Here is a 19,093-nt window from a genome sequence, read left to right as displayed (position 1 = left end):
ATATATATTTTTGAATATATAACTTTAATATATAGATATATAGATATATAACTTTATATAAAAGTTATATATAGATATATAACTTTAATATATAGAACTTTAATATATAGATACACAAAGTTATCATTCATATCTTTTCATTAGACATGCGCAAACATTAATAACCTTTCCTCACTTAATCTTCGATAATCGCTACGATATCTATTCCGGATTGAATCAATGAGATGTAATTTTACAGAAACGTTTTTAATAACATATTAAATTAATGCATTTCTATATTTTTATATATTTTTTGCTTCGAGAATCATATAGTATCGTTTTTATCTAGTCTTTAGAAAATTAAAGATTGAATGCTATCAGTTGCATGATATTGGTAAAATTATTTACTGTTTCTCGTCTATTTAAATCTTTGAAAAAATTCCCTGCAAATTCTTTGATTTTTCAAGCATGTTTATTTAAAATTAAGTAAAGAGAATAATTTAAAGATTTTTTGGTACATGTTTTCTCTCTCTAAAATAAATTTTTATTGCATGCGTATTTTAATGTCTTTCAATCATATGGAGAAAAAAAGAATTTTTTAAGTTTCAGTTAGATTTATAAATGTACTAAAAAAATAAATAACTTTCGTAAGATAATCATTTTTCACTTGTATAACATTTTTTTTTGTTCATTCATTATTTATATATATTTATATTATATATATTTATAATATATTTCTAACGCATAATTCATTTAGCTTGTCTATTTAGAATATGAAAACAAAATTATTAGAGAGAATTTTTAAAAAAATCTCCACATTTTCAGTAAAATTCCATGAAAATTTCCTGATCTTTCCAGATACGAAAAAAAAAATACCTGAGAATTCCAAATTTTTCATGTTTTTTTACAAAAGCAAGCTTAGACTTACGTATACGAAAACATTAATAACGTTCATTTCTAGAAACTTTTATCTTGTTTAGAAAAAAACATTGCAATCTTCGTTTATGATTCTAAAATGCGCAATTGAATAATAATAATCAATACCTGCAACTATCGTAGCACGTCATAATCAGAAAGAGCATATATTCATGAATCATGTGACCCTCAGCAAACTTATTAACTTATTAATCTTGCTTGATGACATCGACAATGTATGATATACGCAATGACTAAGAAATTAGCAACCAACAATCTGCGGCGCAGGGAATCACACACTTAAAAATCAAATTTGTTATCCACTATTACAACTATTTTTGTAACATCAATATAAATACACAAAGTTATTTTTCGAATTTACGTATCTCTTTTTTACATAAATACATCGAGTATATTTTTGGAAATAAAAATAGTTTAAGAATTGTCACGAAGACTCGGCTATAAAAGCTTGTCGCGCCTGCAAAAATTATCATCTAACTGCTATGAATAATGTACATAGTCATTGCGAAACAAAGATATACGTGTAAAAAAAGGCTTCAAGCCTTTGATCTTTTTTTTTACGTATGTGATCTTGCCCTGCTTTTTTCGAGGTCCCGTTGCGCTCATGAACAATATCATATTCATTGTCAGTACGATAGTGTTGTTAGGACGTAATACACTCATCGAGTTCTCCCACGCAACATTTACGGCAAAATCTTATCTATTATAATACATTACCAAGTCGCAAACGTTGTCTATTTAGCAGAACGCACTAGAGTGCACGGTACACAACAAGCTTCGTAGTTAGCTTTCTTTTTTACAATTTTACAAATGAACGTTCGTCGAGATAAAAGGTTCGATAGTACACTTCATTCAGAGAATTTGTGTGCGAATACACTCGAAGTGAAGAATGTCAATATGATTTGCGCAAATAAAAAGGAAAATTATCATAACGATACAACGCGAAAGAAATCAGAATTTCACGTCACATATCGCGATCGCGTTTATAATTTACAAAGTTTCTTAAATTACCATCCGGGAGGAAAAAATAAGCTTGTACGTTTGAAGGATCAAATCCTGGATGATGAATTAGCGAAATATCCTCATTCTAAATCTGCCTACTATCTTCTTGAGGAATTTGCTGTGCAACATCAAGAAAGATATAACGAGTGCGAAGTGAGTGATATGCAAATAAATATTGATATACATGAGAGATGGCATCCATATGCGTATTATTTAAAAAAAAGTGTTCTTTAAAATATCTTTATTTAAATTATCCTCATTTTAAAGAATATTCTTAAATATATTTATGCAAATTGGATACATAATTTTGAAAAAAAAAAAAAAACAACTTTGTGTCCCAATAAAAAATTTTGCGTATATATATTATTAAAAAATAATTGCAATTATTGTAAAATACTACATATGAAAGACATTACAGGCATCGAAGATAAACTGATGACGTGCTTTCGTTGCATATTAATAATTTGTCTACAACGTGTCAGATTTATCTAAAATGAAAATTAGCACACCCCTCTCTATAACAGTTATAAAACATTTATTTTTATGACAATTTATCTTGATTTTACGACGCTTATCACAAACACCTACGCTTTACGTAATCATTCTTTTACGATATTTATTTATAGTAAATTATTTGAAGACTGATATACGAAAAAATGGCGTTGGATGCCAAACAAATAAATAATGCGTCGAGAAAAAAACATTATCGTTGATAAAATCGTGTTCATCTCAGGATTTAGTTAATTGGGATGCACCGATATTGCGACAAGTGGGCCTTATGGGCGATCGATATTGGGAATGGGTGAACCTGCCAGTAAATAGACCTATTCGATTTTTCCAATCGGACATTTTAGAATTGCTATCGATCACACCGTGGTACATTATGCCGATCGTCTGGTTTCCCATAGCTATATACTTTCTTTACATGGGATGCGTTCCACATACTTCGACAAACATCGGTAATTCGCGTGTGTCATGCATATGATTTGCATTTAAATTGAAACCTTCATAAAGTAATGAGATTCTTATAGCAAGCAAAAAAACTGCTTATGATCTACGACATAAAGTTACTGCATATTTTAGTCATTACATTGCAAAGGATTTTACCGTCATTTATTTTGGGGATATTTATCTGGACCATCATGGAATATTTCGGACATCGAAAAATATTTCATCTTAAACCACCGCATAATTCGAGATTACTGATCACTTTGCATTTCCTATTTCATGGGAATCATCATAAGGTACAATTCAGAGCCTCAATTGATATTTCAAATTAAATGCATCTTAATTATTCGCCTTGAATGTACATGCATGAGTAAAGAGAAGCTATATCAATAGGCACCGTTAGATGAACGAAGACTGGTGTTTCCACCGACATTTAGTTTAATCATAGCAGCGATTATTTGGCAAATTTATAAAGCCATATTTCCTTTGACAATAGTTAATTTTGTCGGCGCTGGTACTATAACGGGTGCGTTATTTATAAGTCTTATGTATCTTGTATATTTCGAGATTAATTATTTTCATAAGCTAAATGTATCTTATATATATAATTGCAATTTTAACTTATAGGCTACTTATGTTACGATCTAATGCATTATTACTTGCATAATGGAGCACCGAAAGCCGAATCCTACTTGTATACAATGAAAAGAAGGCACAATTATCATCATTTTCTATATCATAATCAAGGTAACGGATGGGAATTACTTATCAGAGAGAAGATTGATAAAGGATTAATTATTTTATTATTTGCAGGATTTGGCGTAACCAGTGAATTGTGGGATCACTTAATGAAAACGGATCTAAATTTACGGAAATTAAACGAACCATTAGAATGGTAACATAAAGTGAAAAAGAAAGATGTAGCGGCGTTTATATTTATTGATAGTAATCTATTTTAAAAATATTTTCATCGCATAAATAATAATACGTTATTAATATAATCACAATTGTAATTACAATAAGTACAGATTGTACTCCTTGTAATAATTAAATATAAATTTATATTTAACACATAGTGTCAGTCCCATAAAAATTTAAGTACTTACGCGAGTTCTTAAAAGAGATTCAGTTTTCTAGCATATATATATATATATATATATATATATATATATATATATATATATATATATATATGTATATTAATGACTAAACAAGGACACAATAACTCTTTCAAAAAATGACAATGCGCTAACAAAGCAAAATATTAAGAATTTGTATTTAGATAATCTTTCTTTTGCATTTATTTTTTTTTGTGAATAAATAAGCATCTTTACACTGGTAAAGTTATTAATAACTTAAGTACATAACCCATGATGCATTCATGGTTATAAGTCCATTTATGCTCTTTCAAGTCTAATATCACAAATATGTCCAACAGAAAAGTACATACTGTGCCATAGATATATATTGTTATTGAGATCTCAAAGTATGTCTGTATCATGACATTTAATCATTACGAAATAAATTATACCTGAGTACAACATTCACACGAGCGACTCTCACATCGCAATCCTCTTGTGCTCATATAATTCCACCGCACCCTTAAACAAGCATCACTGTGCTTCCGCCTTGACGGTTTTCCTACCCATACTTAATTGCGAAAATGTACTTTTATTGGCAGGAGGATTCAACTTAGACGACAGATGCACAAACGCCTCGAATAAGCTAGACCTATCCATGACATTCACTTCATAATGTTTAACTTTCTCTCTAGCGCACCAGTTAGTCGCTTTGCTCGCAGTATTCTCCAAATTATTCAATACCGCATCGGTTTTCGTTCGATTACCGATCACAATCACAATGATTTCCTTCTTATCCTTATTCTTGTCAATATCCTTTTTCAGGGGAAATAAAACATCGAGAGATTCAGGCTTACCAGTATCGTAAACTAAGACATAGCCGTCAGCGAAACCGAGATAGTGTCGTGGAAGCTGCTGATTGTTTACATTACTCTGTAGAGATTCAAGTCCAGCTGTGTCGTAGAATCGAACCTTCTCCTTTGTGCCCCGATCAGTCTCAATGTTGGCGACATAAACGTCTTCGATTGTAGGATGAATTTCCTGTATAATTGATTTATTACATTTATTATTAATTATAAAATCATGTATCGCGCGAGATAAATCACGCGGGTAACCTAACCTAACAAACGCATACCGTTTTGGCGTCGATATTTCCATAAATGAGCTGCTCCAATAAAGCTGTCTTCCCGACTCCTTTCATCCCGCAAACGACTACCCTCGTAGTCTTCCCCATACTACCTAGATCTAACGCCTTCGTTAGATACAGGCCTCCTCGTGTAGAGATGACATCAGAACTGTCAACTACTCGACTACGTCAGCACGTAACGTGGACGCGCGTGGGAGCTACGTACTCATAATACGTCATCGAAGTCGAAAATGCGTAGTCGAAAATAATATCCAGTGCTACATTTTTATATAATTTTATTATTTAATTGCAATAAACACTACATTTTTCCATGATTTCTATAATATTTAAAAAGTGTAGCGCTCTTTCCATTTAAATTATTAATAAAATAATGTTAATTATATATTTCTTTCATTTATATTTTCTTTCGCGCGTTTTTCGCACATCAATTCGAATACTGCAAAAAATTATATAACATAATGAATCTTAATTAAATTATTGTTCTTAGAGATTTTCGAAAATGTCTTAATATGCTAATAAATTTAATGTAAAATAATTTAAAATAATTTAATTTATATTTATATTTTTTATAATTTATATTTGTTTCACATAATTTATATCTTATATTTTCATTTTTTATGTTTTAAATTGATATATTAATAAATCAAATATTTTATGTAGCCGTTTTTAATTGATGAGATGCTATTATAAATTAAAAGCACAATAGCAAAAATATAAGTAGCAATAGATAATTCGAGATTCGAATATTAATATAATACAAAGATGTAGTCAGTTAACTTTTTTAACAAATTAATTTACGCATTAACTTTGGATTTATATTGCAAATAAATCTACTATCCAAATCCTGGTAACTTGTAGAATAAAAATTTTAATATTTATTATTTGACTGATTATTTCTTTAGATTTAGATTTTATAAAAAAGAATTGAAAAAATTGAGAGGAGAGACAAATAAAAAAAAAGAAAGAGTGTAAGAGAGAGAGCAATATTTTGATTACATAGAAATAATTTCTGAAACTTTACGAAACCTTACGAAACTTTATATTTTATGATATAATATCAATAAATATTTATTTTAACTGTAAATATAAAGTAATGTAAAAGGTGAATGAGGAAGCAATCTGCTCGGCGTTCCCATAAACGTAGCAATACACCTATTTAATCACAGGTGAGATCACGAAGATAGCGGGACCATATTACCAAACAATAGAAGTGCCATTTTACATGCTACTATTTGCGCCGTCTTTATTTTGCATGTAGTGGGATCTAAGAAAAACAGACCTTTTGTGTTGATTATAGTTCTTTCATTAATGAATAATGAAATAATGCGATTTTGTCAAAAGATCTCAAGCATTTCAATTTAATCTAATGATATAAATTTTGCATATATGATGTAAATTATACAAGTGTGTATGCACACACATTTCTATAAGTTTATTAAAGTAAAATATGTGTCGCATATACACATATATACATCAATCATTTAATGAAAATAATATAAATATGAAAATATATGCATCTTGATTTCTGAATTTTGAGATTCAATAATTTTAAATATTTTTGTTTTTTGATAAATTAATATATCCTTTTAAAAATACATATATGGTTTACTTAATAAATGCGTTTTAGTTAATAATAATAAAACGAGTCCGAAACTCCCCCTGCCTTCATCTCGAAAACCCGGTATTTTGAGATATGATTTATTTTTTAAATTAACGTAATACATTCGTTTGATCATTATTTATTGTAACGCATTCTTGAAATACGTAGCACATCTGTTTTATTATATTTATTTTACTATATTTCTTTCAAGCAAAATGTCTATTACGATGTTCTATGAGAATTTCAATCCACAGGCCACGTATCGTTCTATCCAATTATCTCCATTCTATATTTAGACAAGAGAGAAAGATCAAAAGGATTTTATTAATTAAATGAAAGTCCACATCATATAATTTTCAACGCGACCTAACATTTGCATTTAATGCATTGAATGAAGCTATGTCCTTTTCATACTATATGAAAATCAGAAACTGGTGTTTAATGTCATCGTCTCGTTCCAATATACACTTGCTAGACATCAATCACTTGGAAATTGCTTGCTGCAAACAACCAACTACAACATTTTAGCAACACATATGTATATACATATTCATATATACTTCAGATAAAGGATTTTCAATCATTATTGACATAGAAATCTTAAATGCTGAAAAATATATTCTCTCTCAAGTGTGATTTTTAAGAGATATTTGAAAAACAGTGTCCAATTTTATTTTACTATGTTTTATATATATGTATTTTGTTTTATTATTATATAATTCTTCTAATATTATATAATATAAAATAATATAAAATTTTTCAGAAAAAAATTTTATTTGCTTCAGGAATAATATAAAAGAAAAGTGCGCATATCACTTGCTATTGAAATAATTCTTCCTTCGTACACAATTTATATATATAATATATAAACAAAGATAAACAAATGTGAGAATTCAACTAAAATATAAATAAAATATAAATATATCTCTTCATATCCACAATATTCCCAAAAATTTATATTTATATTATGAAACATTTTTTCTATATTCGTATAGATAAGAATCATTTGCGGTGCTACAAATATCTAGAATGCGAAATCTGAAATTGTTTATATTTTTCACTGATATTCGCACACGTTTATGCATTAATATGCATAAACGTGTGCGAATATCAGTGAAAAACGTATTCTTGATGATAAAAAGAAAGTTATATTTTTGAATAAACAAAATAACACAAATTTTTAAATTATTGTTTACATTTTACATGTTGGATGTTTCAGAATATAAAAAGGCAGAGGCACAGAGTTCGTTATTTGATATTTAATGTTTAATTCTCTTATTATATTTTTCATATATTTTAAAATTTTCAAAGTAATAATAACAAGGTCTTTTTAAATTCATTTCCCTTGATAACGCTTTTACATAATTAGGCGATACAATAAACATTATATATATATATTTATCGATATATCGAGATATTAACATTATTTTTATGCTAGGCAAAAGGATAATAAATCCTTTTCATTTTCCTTTTTAAAAAAGAAAAATATAAAAGATTTTATTAAATATCAATATCTCGTACAATTAACATTCTATTTACATTATTTGTTGATGACAATCTAATATAAATTAACGTAAATGAATAAATAAATAAATAAATAAATAAATAAATAAATAAATAGATAATGACTTAGTGACAAATATCACGATCGATGATCATATTATCGGATCATATATCGGTGATTCTTTTCTTAAAATCTTGATTTACAATTAGAATGACGAAAATTTTTAGAATAGGTGTAAAGAGAAATATTGTAAAGAGGCACAAAACTTCCCTCTTCTAAAGTCATCATGAATGTTTATAATATCTGTAGGCGTATCTTTTTAATTCCTCTTTCTTAGAACTTCTCACAATCTTTTTCAAACTTGCGTACTTTGTATTAAGTGCAAATAATACGAAAAAAATGCATCTAAAAAGAACGGATCTTATCTATAAATTTCTTCTATTGAAAAAATCCAATTATCAATAATGTGCTTTTTTTTAATCGCTCGAAATAATGTAGAGATGGACCGTGTCCGTAAGTGATACTCGTAAAGCTGATCTTAGATTATTAATTATGCTCCATATTAATAATGATTAATAAATTCCAAGAAGCTATCTCTCTCTATTGAAATGGCATTAGATTTAGTATACGATTAATGTTTTAATCTGTAATAGTTATAATTTACGCATCATAGATCAAATCTGATCGACTGATTATTTAAGGACATTTGCGATTGACAATCCATATCGTATCTGAATTGTAAGTAATCGCATTTCGTTGCGTGATTCTTTTCTGTATCTTCTAATGTATGTATTTTAATATTTTTGTATAAAAATTAATTTCAATTTAATCGTAAATTATCCTAATTTTGAGCAATTAAAGATTTGCCTCTAAAAAGTGACTTTTGATGTATCGTAACTTTAAAGATATATTTGTAATAAATATTTATGAGCAAAATATATTCTTTAAGCTTCTGTGGATTTAATGAAGCTAATAATTTGCGCAAAGCAGCTGATTTCGCTTTGAAAACAAAATTTGTAATCTTGAAAACGAATTTCGCAAATTTATAGTTTTCGATTCGGCTCGAAAATAACAAAAAAATCAATATCAGAAATATATATACAATTAAATATACAATTAAATTCTTGGAGATTGTATATCAAACGCTATTATTTGTGAAATTCGTGATTTGGCGAGTATAATTATATACAAATTATCGGCAGATATATCCCGTTTGAAATTGCTATCAAAATTCCTGTATATTTCGATAAGACTATCTTTGAGTCTGTTTCTTACTCGCCAGTTTTTGTAATCGTGCCTTTAATCCGTGAGGATTTAATTTTACTCTCACGACATCGGATTTATTTTCGAGCTTCTTGCGAGCTTCTTCCATCCGTTCCTTTCGTATTCGCTGCTGTTCCTTTTTCCAGATATCCTGTAAAACCGATCTGTCATAATTGACTTACTCGTGTATTTCGCAAACGCTGCAAAGTATACCTTGAAATCCCGACAGAAACCAAGCCATAGGTTGAAGAAATCGTAAGGTTCCGCGGTTTCCATTGTGGCGCCTTTGGGAACGAACTGATAAAATCGCATTACGGCCTTGAATCTGTTTTTAGCCTCGAGTAACTCTTCTTTTTCGTTTGCCAATTCGATATTCGCCCTCGTCACAAACGAATCCACTTTCTCCATGAATACCTTGGACGTAGTTGGATCCTCTTCCACGACAGTGTTACACTTTTTCGCGCATGCTAACAAATTAAAACAAATTAATTTCACTTATATCAGAATATTTTTACATATATATTGCGTAACTGTATGAAATATAGAATCATATTAAGGCATAATTTTTTTTATTGATGTGGATAACGTATATATATTTTAAATATTAACATATAAATATTTTAAAATGTTATTTAAAATGTTAAAATTTTTAAGTGACGTTATTATGTCACATATTTGATACTTTAAATTAATATCACTTACTCTGTAATTCCTTTTCCAATCTGTCAAGTTCCTTGGCAATATCGTCAAACTTGATCGTAGATGCGGCCTCGACGTCGGCAGGTTCAGGGACGGGTAGAGGTAATGGGTCGTCAAATTTGTGCTCTTTATCCTGAGATAGTTTTGCATTGACAACATAGTGCAACAGGGTGATCCCGGGCATGTTTGACTTTACGTCTTTCAGTTTGCCAAGGATCTCCAGACCGAAGCCATCAGCCTGGCCGCGCATCATGTTACCGCCGTTCATGTAATTGCCCAGAGTCAGTATGATGGCTATGACTTTCCTCAAAGACTCGGACTGCATCAAAAAGTCGCAGGTAGTTCGTACGTTGTTTAATTTATACGAGACCGATGAGATTGCGTCTTGGAATTCCGACTGAAGCATCAAGCAAGTTATCCTTTCGGAGAAGTGCTTTATACCGGATAACCGTTTGAGAAATAATTCCGGTTGATCAATAGGAATATCCGGATACTCTGCTTCGTGGGCAGCGATCTCTGCTATCTCCTTATCTGTAGGTTTCTACAAATTAGAAAACGTCAAGGTAGATGCTTGTAGATTTTTAACAGAAATTAATTGTGCTAAGAAAGAAAAAAATATTAACTTAATATATGCTAAATTTAGATTTTTAATCATACTGTTTACTCACGATTTCGTAGATCTGTTGCAGCGTCTCCAAACTGATTACACTCGTGTCTAAATTATAAGCCGCGTTCTCGATCTCGCTGAAATCAATATGTAGACTCTTCTCAAGAATTCCTACCATTTTGGAACGTTTCGAGTCCAATATCTTCGCTGGTTGGATCTTAGAGCTTTTATTGGAAGTCTCCTCGCTCTTTTTGGCCGGATTCTTTTGTCTCACCTGCCGCGAAAATAAATCGGCAAACTCTTTCATATTTATACTTTTTTCCTCCGCAAGTTCTAACCACAAAGGCACCTGGAGACAATATAAAATCAATCACGCATTTAAATAACTATTTATATCAACTCTGTTAATTTTATCGCGTAGTCTCTGTCTTTCATCTACCTGAGTTGGCGATTCTGAAGCAGCGGAAGTTTGACTAGTCGTAGTAACTGGTACTAAAATTCTTGTCCAGTAGAGTGGCTTCATAGGCACATCAGGGTTCAAAGCTTGTTTTCTCATAACTATAAAGGTAAAACACTGTGTTACGCGGTGCAAATATCGGAATCCCTCAACAGGAAGATTGTACAGTGTATCCTCAATTCTTTCGATTATTTCTTGATTACAACGAAGAGAAGAGAGTCGAGAGTACACTGTACTTTTGTAATTTCGACACCTACTGGCTCTGCTAGGCGGATTCCACCCTCCGACTGGTGGAGCGGGTAAAGGACAGGGTGCTGTCATCCCCGGAGGGGGCGGCGGTGCCATAGGCGGCGGTAACGGAGGACCTGCACCTGATCCCCCGATTGGAGGTGGTGGCGGAGGAGGTATACCGTCTAGCATTGGCATCCCCGACAGCGGTGGAGGCGGTGGAGGCGGTGGACCACTCGCAGAACTTTGCGCTCCAGTCATCCCGCACGTGTTCAGCATCGGCGTAGGCGGTGGCGGCGGAGGCGGAGGTATCCCACTCATGGTGCTCTTCATAGATGCGGAGATTTCACACATGACATCCTGAGGAGGCATAGGTGGCGGCGGTGGTGGCGGAGGAGGTATACCACTCTCGACTCTCTGCACTGGCATGGACGGAGGCGCGGGCGGAGGCGGTGGCGGAGGCACCGCGTTCTGCAGAGGAGACGGCGGGGATATCGCACTTATGATAGTTTGCATAGGCGGTGGCGGAGGGGGAGGTATAGTGCTCGTCGTGCTCGACATCGGCGTAGGCGGTGGCGGAGGTGGCGGAGGAGGTGGAGGTGGAAATGTACTTATGATACTTTGCGACGGCATGGGCGGAGGTGGCGGTGGCGGTATCCTTGAAATATCCGTCAGTTTCGTCACCGATGTCGAGACCGTCCTCTCGCTACCTCGCGCCGACTCGGTCGCGAGCGCGTACGGAGACGGCGGAGGCGGAGGTGGCGGGATGAAGGATTGCAACGACGTCGTTGATAGTGAGATGGATGTGGATTTGCTCTTGCAAAATGACTCGGGTAATGGAGGTGGCGACGGTACCGGATATAGCGCCAAGTCTTCATTTGACGGGTTCACCTGACGCGATAAGCACGACCGATTCGCGACCTTGTCGGTCGATGCAGGGGAGTGCACGCGAGTCATCTTGGTTTGCTCGAGATCCGTAACGAGATCCGCTGCATTCCTGATCAGTGATTCTCTGCTCAAGTTATTTGTTTCTTTAGCGCTTTCATCGATAGGTGACGAACTTCTCGGCGACGTCTGAGTAGACTGGCCTTTAGTACTTGTCTGTCGATTTATTGATATCTCACGGCGCAATCGTTTGATTTCATCTCTCAGTTTTTTCACCTCTTCCTCATATCTATGTATATCTTCAGACATGGATTGCTCACTGTACGTTTGGCTCGATTTACTTTGAACTGAAAGAAACTCATCCGCCAGCATGCAGGTATCTGTCCGATCTATCTGATTAAAACAGAATGTTATAAAAATAAATACTCACGATGGATTAATCATTATCAATTTAATAAATAGATCAAGATTTTACCACGGGCGTCATAGCTTTCTTCACACTTTTGTCTGGCAATGCGGAGATCTTAGATAATGGTGAAGGTCCTTGTTCTGGAAAACCCATTATTATTATTATGATTATTATAAGATAGTTTGTTTTTATTGCACAAAAAACTGAGTAAATATTATTTTTGACCTCTTCACATCGTTTGGCAAATTTTAAAAACTTCTGAGCAACTGTTTTATCTCAAGTTAAGCCTTATTAGTAGAGTTAACGACACTGGTTTCTCTATGAACATATAATCAATCCTAATTAATAATGCATGTTCTGGGAACAAGGCAACTCTTTATCATTGTATAACTCCCTTATCTCGTTTTATCTCTAGCTCAACAGAGACGAGGAATCCTTCTAGATGTATCTTATCTCCTAATCACATCATTAATGAGGCTTCTAAGAGAATATTATGTAAATATAGTAAATATGTAAATAAAAATATGCGAAATGTATCCAAAATTCTGAATTTTTCTGCAATCATCACTGAAGCAGTAGCAATGTCTACCTTCTCGGAGAAGATTGTTGGTTCCTCGATTATATACGATCGTTTAAAAAAATTTTCGATCCTTCTTCATCGACCCACGTTTCGAAAACGCTTATTCATTTCTTCCTCGCAATCACTATTCAATTTCGCTATTAGACACCTCCTCATCTCGTCACGCTTGTCCCGGACGTGTATTTCACTCTATGCTGCTCCGTAAAGAACTGTTACATCTCCTTGACAGGCGAACACATGGGAGAGCGCAAGCATAAATCCCAGAGCCTAACCCCGCATACGCCCCATCGATAAGACTTATCGGCAAACAAGCACATTTGATTCATACATATCATTCGCTTTAACCTCGACTACGCCGATGCGGTGATATGGTGATTATTTTTGGCTGATTAAAAGCATTTTTAATTGCGATAGCGCCGCACCGATGAAAGGCGCCGATTGTCTTTTTGGCGTCATCATCTGCTATCTAATGGCTTCGCGATTTCTTGAGCGTCTCGTAAATTATGTCATTCCAATAGAGAGCAAAAAACCACAGCCGTGTGTTTACCCTCCGTAACGTTATCGCGCGCCTTTTTCTCTGTCATGAGATAAGATTCGCATTAAACTCGCGATCGTTCTAGAGCGATAGATTCTAGGTCGTACGCTGACCCATGCGTAGCTATAAAAGTGTTTTGTATCGCGACGAAATCATCGTTTTGCCCTGGATTTGTGAATCAGAAGAAAAATCTAAATCTTCAAGAAATTCTTTTTGAAAAATCTCGTTATCGTTTCTTCGTTTAAAAAGATTGGTGAAATTTCCGTTGCTCTTCTAATTGTTTTTGTCTCACCTTCGAATTGCTTGTGACGATCCGTCCTTTGAGTGACGACACTCCTAGAACTCCTCTTCTTCTTAGCGCTATTATGACCCAGGGTCAAGCTGGCTACTCTTCTCAGAACCGTTCCTTCGTTCATCGGCGACTCGTAGACACTGTGTCGTCTCTGCAGAGTACTGGCATTCATTTCTGGTGTCGTCTTCTCGCTCAACGTTACGCCTGAAAATGATGGGCTCGTTTAAGACATCGAGTGTCAGAGACGCATAAGCTATGTTGACTTAGGTCCAACACACTAGACTCTCTAGGCTCTTCTTAAACAATATTACTTATACAAGCTATCTACTTATCTATTTCAATGTACTTTGTCTACACAGAATCCTCAAGCTTACGTAAGTCGTCAAACTGTCACTTATTTAACTTCTTAAAAGCTGATTAATCACTCATTATCAGTAAAATTGTGTAAGAAGTAATGCATATTAAATTAAAAAATTGATAAAGTATTCCTCACTTATTCGGGGACTCATCGTTGACAAGTGGATCTTCTTGTGTCTCGAGACTGCAAACGGACTCTTCTTCTCCTCCTTGCTCGTCTCCTCGATCGTCTTCGATTCAAGCGTCGGTTTCTCCACTTGAACCTCCGCGGGCGCCGCGACCGGACTCGTGGTAAGTTCCCCGGGATCGGTGAAAACACTGTCGCTCGAGGACTCCTGGCTGGGTGGCGTCGGCATTTCCGCAACGACTAGGCCCTTGTTCGCCAAACGCCACGAATCGGTCACTAGCAATGGTGGTAGCTGGGCCTGAGGCGTCGTCGGGGTTTGCGCGGGTGTCGTCGTCGTCGACGTTGTGATACTCGGACGGACAGACTCCGTTGTTGTCACGCATGGCTTCGGTGTTATTGCGGTATCCTTGCGACATTCGGGCTCTACACTTTCTTGCGTGTCCTAATTACAAGACGATTCTATGTTAATAATCATGGTACGTACATGCACTGTGACTTGAAATAAAAATAAGCGTTGGAAATTATTTTTCTTTTTCTTTAATTGAAGATAATATTCAGTTTCTACACTTTGCAAATACAATCAAACGAATTATATATTTATTTCATTTTACTAAAGTGTCTTTCATTTTTTTAAACACAACGCAGTCTCAAATTACGCGTAATATCACCAAAAAGATTTCTCTGATCGATAGTTGCGTACTCGAACGTAAGAGAAAAACGCTACCATCTACCTTGGATAACAAAATCTTGGGTGGCTTGGGTGCCGGTCTCTTGGTGTGTCCCGGCGTCTGGACCTTCTCGAAGCTGATCTTGATCGGTTCGCGCGGCTCGTCGCACTCATCGAGAGTCTTGGGCGGTTGGTCCCGCTTATCCTTCCTTTGGTCCTCGACGGTCTCGAGCTCCCCCGTGGACGTGAACGTCGGCACCGCCGCGGTCTCTCGCTTCTTCTGCTTCTTCTTACTGTCACTTTGCAGATTGCCCATCGCGTCGGGTAATTGTGGGGCCAGATCGTCAAAGTTGCCCCAGTAGAGCAGCCGGATGTTGTTGACCCAGAGGTGGAAGAAGTCCGACAGCTTTGATCGCGGCGACCGCGCCTGGGCCGCGGCTGCGCCTTGACCATGACGGGCGTGCATCCGTGGTCGATAATCGAGAGCTGCAGTATCTGCGATCACGGCGTCGTCGTCGTCGTCGTCCTCGTCGCTCCGACGCCTTCGTCGCATGCTGGTCGCTGCGAATGCAAACACGGTGCCGAGTCACCACCTCGTGAGCTCGTCATTCCGATCAACTCGATGACTCGATTAATGCAATCGAATATTTCGAGTCACTCGCATCAACATTAGCACTCTGGTTAACTCAATTATATTGTGTACGTTTGCCGATAGAATCGCTTCTATAAATGTTGGATAAGGTTAATTGGAATTTAATTAGTAAAGTGGAAAACCAAGGGTGTAATTGTAATTAATAATAATTAATCCAAATTATTTAAGAGTTTACTGTTTTATTTAAATTTAAATTTAAATTTATTTAAATTAAAATTCAAAATTAGACATTGCATCTTGATTATTTAAATTGTATTCACACCGCGAAAGGATATAAAGAAGAAAATATAAATAGATACCTGAATATAATTGATTATGAATTACCTTGATAATTGATTAACTCGAGATTTCTCAGATATCGTTGCGTAATCGGATATTGACAGTTCCAATATTAATAACCTTATATCACACGGTAACTAAACAATGCTATCGCCTGAACACTGATTGAATATTTCCATATACCGGAACATTGATTTGTTATTATTAGAGCACGTTGGTGTCATTGGCGACTATTATTATCTCGAACTCAAGGCTGTTCGCGTAATTTTTCCATGGGAGGAAAAAATAAAAGTGAAAATTTTCGCACGTAGAAATGTCACGACAGTTTGTTTCTCGACTAGAAACAATAAGTTTCGATTGCATAGAATTATTAATGTGGTATTTTTAAAATAAATAAAAAATCAAAGAGACGTAAAATTTATAACTACATGTGTAACATATTCACTTCAACGAGATCAAATATTTAAAAGCGAATATTACAAACACTTTAAACTATACCGGATAAAACAAAAAAAAAGTATTGCTTACGTTTCAATACGTACAAACATGATGCATAGACAAAGTTTGAACTATAGAACACGGCTGGATTCCAGACATTCGTAACGTTCATAACAAGCGCGAAGAAACGAAAGCTCATGAATATTTGAAACAAATTTTTAACACAACACGATAACACATCGAAAATGCGTCGTAAAATGGTATACACGAGATTCAGATTACAATTGACATAATAACAGTATATCGCCGATATTTTCTTTAATACAGCATTTATCATGGTTGACAAATGTGATATCGTTGTCCCTATGGCACATATTCCTCTCAATTATTCGTTGTTACTGTATATCCCGAAATTACACTTGTCTTTCATCTGAATCGGGTCACATATTATACATTATCTCGATATAAATAAATAACAGATTACTGGCACAATTTTCCTTTTCACATAAAATACACGTAATGCTTTTTAATTTCAAGCGCCGATTAATTATGCGGTCTCACAGGAATTTAATGTTCCACGTGGTGACACCGGCGTCGGTCACGCGACTAGAAAGCCGGTGCCTGTTCGCGTCGTTACCTTTCATTGTGCCTCGGAAAATCAATCTTGAGGGATACCTCAAGGGCAAACATCAACACAGACGTATACCTCGATATAATAAACTTATAAACAATTCTTGTCAAAAGTTCTTATGTATTGCCTTTATCAAACAAGAATTAAAAGCATTGGACTTTAACAAATTTATTAGAAAAATAATTTTTATGGATTGTTTAAACATCTCGTTTCACAATATTTATTATATATTATAAATTGCGACTTTTTATTCTATACTTGTCAATGTAAAATATAAGAATTTGATTATTTTATACACATGACAAATTTAAATAATATGAATAGATAACATATATATGAAATATATATAACATATATATTTCTAGAAAAAAAGAGAAAGAGATATTTAACAATCACAAACTTTATCTATTATTATTTATCTGATAAATCTGATAGATATTCGTAAAGATAATTTTTTTGGATCCTATTGTAAAATCCCAATTTAAAATATCTCATAATATTATTATAATTTACTATAAAAATTATAATTTTTAAAATTTTATTCTACCTGTCAAAACAAAATATAAGAATTTGACTACGCATATAAAGCATGTAAATAATATTTGAATAGATAACATAAATATATTTCTCGAAGAGAAAGGGAGAGGGATATTCCACAATCGAGTCTTATCTATACCATTACTTATAATGCCCGATAAATGCTCTCGATTTGACTAAGGAAGGCTCGATGCGTTACGACATAACATTATTACGATCATAATAAATTAGAATCACCGTCAGAATGTTGAAGAGATTACATGTTCAGCAGGATCGTGCACCTTGAGTGTCTGCTATTTCGTAACACGTCGGAAACGTGCCGTGTAATTGACGTGATGCAGAAAAGCATTGCCCCTCGCGAGCGCACTTCTAGCGAGGCTCTCTTACCTGATTCTCTCGCATTTCGACAGCAAAGCCAACATGTTACACGTTACATCGTGCGGTTCGCGCGTGCCACTGGAAGCTCGTGTCTCGCCTATTATCGATTGTTCCCGGCGATATAGCCGTCCGCGCATTTTTCACCGGCCGTTCGCGTCACGAGCGTAAAATATCGCCACGGTTTCCGCAAGGAAAACACGAATATCGCACACGGTAAAAAGCCTCGAGCGTTTTATCGAGCACATAAGTGGGAGGAAGCCGCCCGACACGGCGCAAACTCGCGCCATCGAATCCTCCAGGTCGATGTCTCGATGTCGAGATCGACTAGAGTTCGGAGTCATCTCTCGATAGTTTGCTCCGCTTGTGATATAAATCGCACGCGGGACTCCACAAATCTCAACCGTCGATTTCGAGAGAGATAATCGAGAAAGCGATATATTGCATGTTAATTCATATATTTATTTTTATTTATAAATATTTTTTGACTTGAATTTTTCTATTTTTCAAAAGTTGATCTCGTTGCTTTATTTAATCATCTTCTTTAATATATTTTTATCTTATTCGCGTCTGATATATTTTTCTAAATTTTTTATGTAATAAAGAGATTTTCTTTCTCATTTTTTTATTTTCTAATAAAAAGGTAAATAATCGAAATAAATTTTTAAAAAATTTTGAGCCATGCTGACGTTTAAAATTTTATAAGGATTATTACAAATTCATGAATGGCTAAACTAATATATCGCATGTTAATTCACATATTTTTATTTATAAACATTTTGACTTGAATTTTTCTATTTTTCAAAATTTCATCTCGCTGTTTTAATCAGCTCCTTTAATATATTTTTATTTTATTCGCGTTTGACATATTTTTCTAAAT

General features: G+C 34.3%; 3 protein-coding genes across 9 annotated transcripts; 1 reads left to right on the top strand and 2 right to left on the bottom strand.

The window, feature by feature from the left end:
- The first annotated feature begins 1,547 nt into the window (after positions 1 to 1,547).
- Positions 1,548 to 3,968, top strand: Fa2h (Fatty acid 2-hydroxylase). Of its 2 annotated transcripts, XM_083087495.1 has the most exons (6): positions 1,553 to 2,070; positions 2,651 to 2,876; positions 3,001 to 3,161; positions 3,259 to 3,391; positions 3,493 to 3,612; positions 3,679 to 3,964. In XM_083087495.1, the coding sequence occupies exons 1-6, from the start codon at positions 1,726 to 1,728 to the stop codon at positions 3,762 to 3,764; spliced, it is 1,071 nt and encodes a 356-aa protein (XP_082943621.1). In that variant the 5' UTR covers positions 1,553 to 1,725; the 3' UTR covers positions 3,765 to 3,964. The 2 variants fall into 2 exon arrangements, with proteins under 2 accessions (XP_082943620.1, XP_082943621.1); XM_083087494.1 differs by having other exon boundaries at positions 1,548 to 2,070; positions 3,493 to 3,968.
- Positions 3,969 to 4,078: 110 nt separating this feature from the next.
- On the bottom strand, positions 4,079 to 5,284 carry Kappab-ras (NFKB inhibitor interacting Ras like 1). The gene is made up of 2 exons (XM_083087496.1): positions 5,080 to 5,284; positions 4,079 to 4,985 (listed from the first exon to the last, which is right to left on the bottom strand). Exons 1-2 carry the CDS (start codon positions 5,176 to 5,178, stop codon positions 4,479 to 4,481), a joined length of 606 nt encoding a protein of 201 aa, XP_082943622.1. The 5' UTR covers positions 5,179 to 5,284; the 3' UTR covers positions 4,079 to 4,478.
- A 2,497-nt stretch (positions 5,285 to 7,781) lies between these two features.
- On the bottom strand, positions 7,782 to 18,464 carry LOC145963854 (uncharacterized). Of its 6 annotated transcripts, none has more exons than XM_083086131.1 (11): positions 16,775 to 17,370; positions 15,366 to 15,862; positions 14,644 to 15,076; positions 14,151 to 14,354; positions 12,810 to 12,883; positions 11,479 to 12,727; positions 11,204 to 11,322; positions 10,826 to 11,113; positions 10,161 to 10,698; positions 9,672 to 9,925; positions 7,782 to 9,622 (listed from the first exon to the last, which is right to left on the bottom strand). In XM_083086131.1, the coding sequence occupies exons 1-11, from the start codon at positions 16,827 to 16,829 to the stop codon at positions 9,536 to 9,538; spliced, it is 3,798 nt and encodes a 1,265-aa protein (XP_082942257.1). In that variant the 5' UTR covers positions 16,830 to 17,370; the 3' UTR covers positions 7,782 to 9,535. The 6 variants fall into 6 exon arrangements, with proteins under 6 accessions (XP_082942257.1, XP_082942251.1, XP_082942255.1 ...); XM_083086125.1 differs by having other exon boundaries at positions 7,784 to 9,609; positions 16,775 to 17,366; XM_083086129.1 differs by lacking the exon at positions 16,775 to 17,370 and adding an exon at positions 18,226 to 18,464 and having other exon boundaries at positions 7,785 to 9,609.
- Positions 18,465 to 19,093: the final 629 nt, after the last annotated feature.

This window comes from Camponotus vicinus, unplaced genomic scaffold (assembly GCF_025532165.1).
Source record: "Camponotus vicinus isolate PSW18456_S1 unplaced genomic scaffold, iyCamVici1.0 SCAF_13, whole genome shotgun sequence".
NCBI classification, from domain to species: Eukaryota; Metazoa; Arthropoda; class Insecta; order Hymenoptera; family Formicidae; genus Camponotus; species Camponotus vicinus.
This window is presented reverse-complemented; position numbering and strand designations above follow the sequence as displayed.